Source organism: Pterocles gutturalis, unplaced genomic scaffold (assembly GCF_000699245.1).
Source record: "Pterocles gutturalis isolate BGI_N339 unplaced genomic scaffold, ASM69924v1 scaffold29457, whole genome shotgun sequence".
NCBI classification, from domain to species: domain Eukaryota; kingdom Metazoa; phylum Chordata; class Aves; order Pterocliformes; family Pteroclidae; genus Pterocles; species Pterocles gutturalis.
In genome coordinates this window covers 4,756-12,203 of record NW_010113692.1, presented here as the reverse complement: position 1 = coordinate 12,203, position 7,448 = coordinate 4,756, and the positions used below count along the sequence as shown (strand labels likewise).

General features: G+C 44.9%; 1 protein-coding gene across 1 annotated transcript in view; it reads right to left on the bottom strand.

Moving 5' to 3' along the window:
- Window positions 1-999: 999 nt before the first annotated feature.
- Window positions 1,000-7,448, bottom strand: part of LOC104462601 (SLIT-ROBO Rho GTPase-activating protein 2-like) — a gene marked incomplete at its 5' end in the record, with an annotated part of 9,862 nt that continues 3,413 nt past the window's right edge. The window contains 4 exons of the mRNA XM_010074598.1: window positions 1,000-1,383; window positions 3,528-3,855; window positions 5,977-6,123; window positions 6,547-6,727. Coding sequence (XP_010072900.1) covers window positions 1,000-1,383; window positions 3,528-3,855; window positions 5,977-6,123; window positions 6,547-6,727 — 1,040 coding nt within the window. The remainder of the gene's footprint in view (window positions 1,384-3,527; window positions 3,856-5,976; window positions 6,124-6,546; window positions 6,728-7,448) is intronic.

Below are 7,448 nucleotides of genomic sequence, written 5' to 3'. Positions count from 1 at the left end.
ATCTTGATATATGATCAAAACAAGAGCGTGTGCGTTAGTAAATGGACTCCCATCAGAGTACGCTGAAGTTTTCCAAAGTTAACTTGTTTTTACATTCGGTCTCCCGAGACCACACACCACATCATAGCCTACGGGCTGAAAATGACACTGAGAAACAATAAAGCTGGTTTTCAACATGGGAGAGCAAAGGGGGAAAACAACGAGATTGTCCATAAGCAACAACTGGGCTCTTTCTTATGCTCCTAAACCTCAGGAACATGTTTGTTTATATTTGCACAGACACATATTACGTAGAACTCCACAAAACCTAAGAGTGTTCCAGAGTCAACTATTTTTCATGACAAGTGTCGACTAAAGGATGAGGCTGGACGGCCAAGAGCTTTGGCCCCAGGGGGAGGAACGGGGGAGCAAACAAACAAAACCAGAGGATGTGATGGAAGTCGAGACAGACCCTTAACCACCGTGGCACCAGTGGGCGACATAATCATAATAATAATAATGCACAAGAAACAGGCATGTCCAAGCTCCACGTAACCAGTGGCACCAAAACATGCAATAGACTAAAATCTATCCTATTGTTTCCCTGTGATAAATGAAACACAGAATATAGAAGTCACTACACCAGTATTCAAAACATGACGCCACTAAATATTTCTTTCAGTGGCCAAACACTTGAACAAGGCATCAACTAGAAACCAAGATCCAACTCATCGCTTTTTTGTGTGTTTTTCCTCCTCAGCTTCACAGTGACCCGAGATTGGATTTCCCAAGCGTGGCAGGAACTGTTTTGCCTTACGAACATCACTGATGAGGGTACGTGGGATGAGATTGTCTCCACTTGGTTCACTCCCAGGAAATGCTCCCAGCAGGAAGCAGCAGTTCACAACTAACCTTCAGTAGAAGTTCAAAAAAATTCGTTAAATAGGAACTTCGGAGTCTTTAACAGAGTCTCTTCATCTGAAACAACACAGTTATATCCACAGAGCAGCATCGAGTTTGTCAGACAGTACAGGACTTGTCAGCAGGCTGCTGAGATGCAGAGGAGGCAACGCCGGGGCTCGTGGCGTTGGTTTTGGGGAAAACCGTCGGCTTTGGCCGCGTCGCCGGAGGTTTCACCTGCGTGGCCATTTTGACCGACTTCACCGGCCTGAAGGTGCAAGGAATGTCCCCGGCCGTGCTGGCGCTGCGCTGGAAAGCCGGTTCAGTGTCCTTGAGGAGCTGGGTGTGCAGAGGGCTGGAAGGTTCCGAGGTGGGGGCCACCACCGGAGACGTTTTCAAAGGCTCCAGGGTGTCGAGGACAACATCTGGCGTGTGCTTGACGCTGCTCTGCCTCTCCAGCTCCCGCAGCTCGTTCAGAGCAGAGTTCATGGTAGCTTCGATATCCTGCAAAGACAAAAGAGAAACCGAGTGAATAACAGAACCCAGACACATACATACAGAGAGAAACGTCGGTCTTTGAGAACGGCGTGTTTGTTTTCAGCCAGTAAACACCAACGCTCAAACCAACTGGAGGGTCGAGGACCTTTAGGTGTCAACGTGAAACCCACGCCAAGCTACACAGCATCGCACACCGGAGCCAACAGGCGGTTATATCTTCCATCAACAGGGAGCAAAATAACTGCTAGCACTTTCTTGATGCTCATCTGGTTCTCTACTGGTCCTGATGCTGCTTGGACTTCAAAGACCAGTACAAGCCCCAAATACAGCAACAAACAGCAAAGCTAATGCGATTCAAAGGGTTAGGATCCATTCTTGTCCTTTATTTGGCAGGTGAGATTCAGGAGCGTAAGTTCCTGCAGAAAGGATTGATGATTTTGACACTGGCTGATGGGTCACACACCGAATGCTGAGATCCTTGTTTCCCTGCTGTTGGAGTTGTCTTCCCCCTCCCAGACAGCTATTACATGGGACTCCAAATTGTCATGTTTTAGAAACACAGAAGATATCAGAAACATATATAGGAATTTAAGCTGGCCCCTCTCCTTCCTCTTATAAAATATTACCGTTATTAACAAACAAATATAAAGAGAACTTTGGGATAAAAATGTGGCTTTTTTGCTCTCAGCTGTCGCAGGACCCACACGTTTGCTGCAGAATCCACCGGAGAGCAGGAGAGCTCAGCCTGCCTGTGACTCACAGCTTGGCTCCAGCTTTTTAGCTTCCTTAGAGGTTTTTCAGGGGGTGGGGAAGGTAAATCAGTCAAGGAACGGTGGAAGAAAGCAGAGACAGAAATCTGACACCTCCGAGGCTATCTTGAGGCCAGGCAGATTTTACTTATGAAGTTGGGGAAAATACGTCAAAGGCGTGATGATTATGAGATGGTGTTTGGACACTACAGGGCAAAGAGAAACACTAATTTAAACACAGCTTTTTTTTTTTTTTGCCCCACTGCTCTTTTTTTTTTTTTTTTTTTTTCCCCCCCCCTTTTTTTTTTTTTTTCCCCCCTCCTCTTTTCTTTTTCTCCCCGGACTCATCTCCAGTGAAAACAATGAAGTTAATGTTCTGGCAGGAAGAGGAGACAGAACAACTTAAGGTAGAGCTTAATTGAAAAAACAAAGAAACTGATTTATGTCAACCAAAGCCTTGGAAGGACAATAAAACATGAAGACAACAAGAACAGTATATTATAATTCCACTGGAATAAACGGGCTAAAGACACTAATAATGGCAAAATACAACTTTCCATGAGCGTATGTATTTTTATTGACTACTTTGTGAGTACCTCTGCAGAGAACATGCACAGAGACAAAGAATCAGTAATAAACCAGTCTGTGCCAAAACTAGCAACGATGAAGAAAAATACTAAGAACCCCTTTCCGTGGAAGCTGCACAGAAGGGATGTGAGAAGGCAGTTTCCTTGTTATCTGGTCAGCGTGCGGAGCCAGCCCCGAAAGCAGAGCTCTCTGCAGAGTGAAAACACAGCTGCAGGCGCTTCGGGAGCCTGCCCTCACTTCAAGGCACTTGTCTAAACAAATAACTAGTGAAAACTAGCAGTATTATGTTCAAAGGTGGTTTCTAATCACACACTGAACCCTGTGAGCATATAAAGATGCCACTGTGAGCACTGTACGGCTTTTATTTTGACTGCACTGCTCCATATGCTTCCAATGTCGCACCACAGGCGCGTTTGCACAGCCGGCAGGAGAACGTTGAATTGACACGAAAGACTTGACTCTTCTCATGTCTTGAAGTTATGATTGTTTAATTTTTTGCTGACAGCTTCGGAATCTGTATAATTTTCTGAAATGGACGTTTTTATTGTTGAAACTAAATTCTGAATCATGAACAGGGCCAAGGTTTTATGGAGGGAGGACGTGACCGTTTACCTCCGCTCCCGAAAGCAGCCTCAGTGACTCACACAAAGCGAGGCTGAAAGACTGGGCTCAAGCTGGGGAGTAAGTTAATATCGCATTGTGAGAAGGGAAGGAATATGAGATTAAATCAGAGCTTGCAGTAAAACATCTCATTGTACCCAACATCCTTGACGGTTCCAAAACAAATCTTTAAGGCGAAGCACCCCTACGTACCTGTGCGATAACTTCAGGGTCCATGGGCCGATGGTTGTTGAAGCTCTTGGACCTCCCCGCCGTCACGGTTTTCCGGATCTGCGGGCTGTCTATCCTGTTCTTCAGAGACGAGTGCCGGCTGATAGAATTGAGGCTGCCGTGGCCACTGATGGAGCATTTATCTGGAACCTCCTTGGGAAGACTTTGGCTCATAATGGGCTGAGATGAGGGTCTGGAACTGGCTATGGCTCCTGGGGAGGCTGGTTCTGCCATTGAACTACCTAGTCCGTGGCTGTCACTTTGACGGAAGGCTCTTCTGATGCTGCCTGACTCTGGTTTCTTTCTTTGCCTTCAGTCACAAAAGCAAAACAAGTCAATGCAAGCAGGTACACATAACGGGCTGTCATTTGACGATATCCCCCCAAAACAACACAGAGGACAATGGGAAGACACAGAAAGATGCTCAGATTACAAATACACCCAGGATTGTAAGAGTCATCGTGAAACAGTAAAATTATAAATCATTCCAGTGTAACGCTTCTAACAACAAGAGTGAGTTCCTGCAGCTGTGCACATTCATAGCAAAACCAGAAAACTCGGATGGAACATAATTAACTTGGTCAAGAAGAAAATCATTTATATTTGAACAAAAAAAACCCCAAAAAAACAACAAACCCTCTGTGCCATCAACAGGTTTTGATGATGTGTTTTTATTACATTAGAAGAGCAGAGCTACAATTTTTGACTGGAGGACGCAGTATAAGTCTACTAAGCTCCTGGCCCAAGGCATCAAGTTGTTATTTTCAGAGATCGGAAAGCAAAGAACCCCATAGTTAGGGGGTAACGATCATTTCCAATACTTGCTGGTGGTAACAGATGTTTCTTTTTCATTGCTTTAGCAGGCCCATGAGGCATTATCTATGTTGGGCTACAGATACACCAAAAGATGATGTCAAATGGATGAGCTGGTCCAAACAATTTAGTTTCTACCCCAGCACCATGTGGTCTGACAGCATGATTCCATTCAAATCATACGAAGGCCAATGCAGCAGAATACTTTATGCCATAGGTCTGAAGCTTGGCATCCATTATACAGGGAAGGATCCATTTATAGATAGCACCAGCCCCATGAAAAACTGCAAGAAAGTGTTAACTCCAGTAGGATTTTGGCATCCAAATAATAATTCAGTGGGTGGCACAACTGTCATTGCGAAACCATCTGATTTAATTTTGCTCAAGTCTGTTCACACATAGGTCAGAAGATTCATTCCTAAAGAAAAAACAACAAAATGAGTCTTATGCTACTATTGCTAAATATCAGTTTCCCTAATAAAGGGAAAAAACCTGGAGTGGACATTACCTACGCTTCTTAAAACCACGACATACAACACTACCAAAACCGGCAGACGGTGAAGCTCCAGCATAGCTCTGTTCCTTACACAAATCTTTCCATAACTGGCAGAATGGCATGCTTCAATGGCTCAGACAACAAATATCATAAAAGAAAGCCCAGATCCCAAGCTGGTGCAGATTAACATAGCTTCACTGGTATCAACGGAGCTCTGCCGACTCCCAGAAACTAAGGACCAGGCTCTGTGTAGGACATTAGCAGGTCCAAACCTTTAAAGAGGATGCATTTGTTAATGCCTTTATAGATCACATTCTGCTAAATTAACTGAAGGTTAAAAATATCCACTCCTGTAAAACTGTAATTATCATATTAATAACTTCACTGCACAACAGAGAGATGTGGGTGGTTTTTAATATGAAGGAAATAATCAGAAAGATATGGGGGATAAGCCTGCTGTAGAATAATGAAATAACAGATGAAGAAATTTAGTCTGTTACTAGCTTGATTTGCTGGGTTTTTTTATTCTGCTGAGTGTTGGCTAAAGTAACAATTCCTGGCTGAGGAGGTAAAGCCAGAGCAAGAGGGAGGTGTGCTGTGTCCCTGCAAGCATATGGTTAGTAACCCAAGGTGAGAAGTGCTGCAGAAACGAAAGAATGTTACGGGCAATGCCAGATGGTGGGACTTAAGGTATGTCATTTCGCACAAAATGCGACACTAGTTTCTCAAGAAATTGTCCCCCAACCCATAAAACAAAACATGTTAAACGTAAACGAGACATAACAAACCACAGAACATTACACAGAATGGGAACACACGGTTACAAGAGCTCACTCCGCTGTTCCCCCCCTTCCTCTGTGTGTTTAGCTTGTAAAATAGGAAAATGGGAACAGACGGCACCTTAGGGATGGAGAAGAGAAGCCAATGGGATTTTAAATCAGCGTTGGCCACACTGGTGACAGAGAGGGAGGACAGCAAAATGCGAGCAAGTTAGAACAGGAAGAAGCAGAGAAAAATGGTGGCAGGGCTCATTAATTAACCTTTTTCGGGAAAGGAAATATTTTGCTGGACTCGTCACCAGGATCTTTACAGTTAAATCAAATAATGCAAGGCTGTTCTTACTTGTTGATGTTTGCAAGGTAAATATCTGCGACGTGACCCCCACTTGGGCAACCGGCACCAGCTCGAGCCGTCACTTTTTCTTCCGGTGGCTCAGAATTTATTTCTATTTCAGACTTCGGACTGGATCTTTCCGAGATACCATCCTCCCTAGGAAGGAGGAGGGAAGGAAATCACAATCAAAGCAAGCCCAAGAGCACTGAATTTCAAACACAGCACTGTGTACATGAACAGCCAGACAGGACAGCAGCACCGTGCTGGCATCCTCCTCTTAAGAATCATTATTTGTCTTTCAAGCGACAGAGCCTGATTTCTGTGAGCAACCTGGAGACCCCAGCTCCGCATCGTTACCAGGCTGCCAGCACCAGAGCAATTTTTCTATCGTGCCTCCCCATACACGGACACCTACGCCTCTGCGGAGCTCTGCGTGTGCCGGGAGGATTCCCTTCCTGCAGGGAAGGGCGAAGGATGAACTCTCCCCACCTGGTGCCAACATCCCGGCACAGCCACTCCATTCCACACTTGAGATTTAAGCCAACCCATCTCGCAGATGGGCTTCAAGCGCAAACATACGTGTCTTGAACGACGATGTACTGATGAGGAATAAGGCCGTCAATTCCATTGTGGCGTCCCTCCCACCAGTCATCTGAGGCCCGCTGATAGAGCAAGAGAGAAGCTCCTTTTTTAAAGGACAGCTCTCGTGCAGTCCTGCCAAGGTAGTCGAACTTCGCTATCGCTTCTATGGGCTCACACTCTAGGAGATAGAAGGGAATAAACAACAATTCACTAAACACTTGGGCTCACGTAAGTATTCAACAGTTTACACCTACCACAAAACAGCTTCTGATGAGAGCATGGAATAAAGCGTTGCTTCTTGCTGCAGCAGAGGGGTGAGGCAGTAAGACTCAGAGGGGAACCCCGATAATATGAGGATGTTGCTATTTCAGCATTTACCTAATTTCTGTGCCATGGACACATTCGTGTTTCCCAAGTCACCAACCCACTTACAGCAATTCAGTGTACAAAGATGGGAATGGCAATGGCAAAATTAGTATCTCATTAAAAAAAAAATTAAAAAAAAAATTCAAAGCTGGGTAGCAACCACATACCTTAGTGTACAAAGATGGGAATGGCAATGGCAAAATTAGTATCTCATTAAAAAAAAAATTAAAAAAAAAAATTCAAAGCTGGGTAGCAATTACATACCTTCCAGACAAAAATCTGCCTACGGTACGCCTTCCTAAAGGCAGCTAAACGAAACCTCCTGGGCAGGCAGGCAGGAGTTGGGATTAGCATTTAAGGAGGGAAACATCCTCCGATTCCAAACGGCTTCAGAAATAAAGCGTCTATTGAGAAGGAAATTTCTGCTGCCTGTGAGGTTCACCTGACCCAGGAGACCGGATTCTGGCACCGTGGGAGGCCGTGCTATTCATCGAACTGTCATGGAAGCGAACAAAAACATTCAGTGCCTCCAC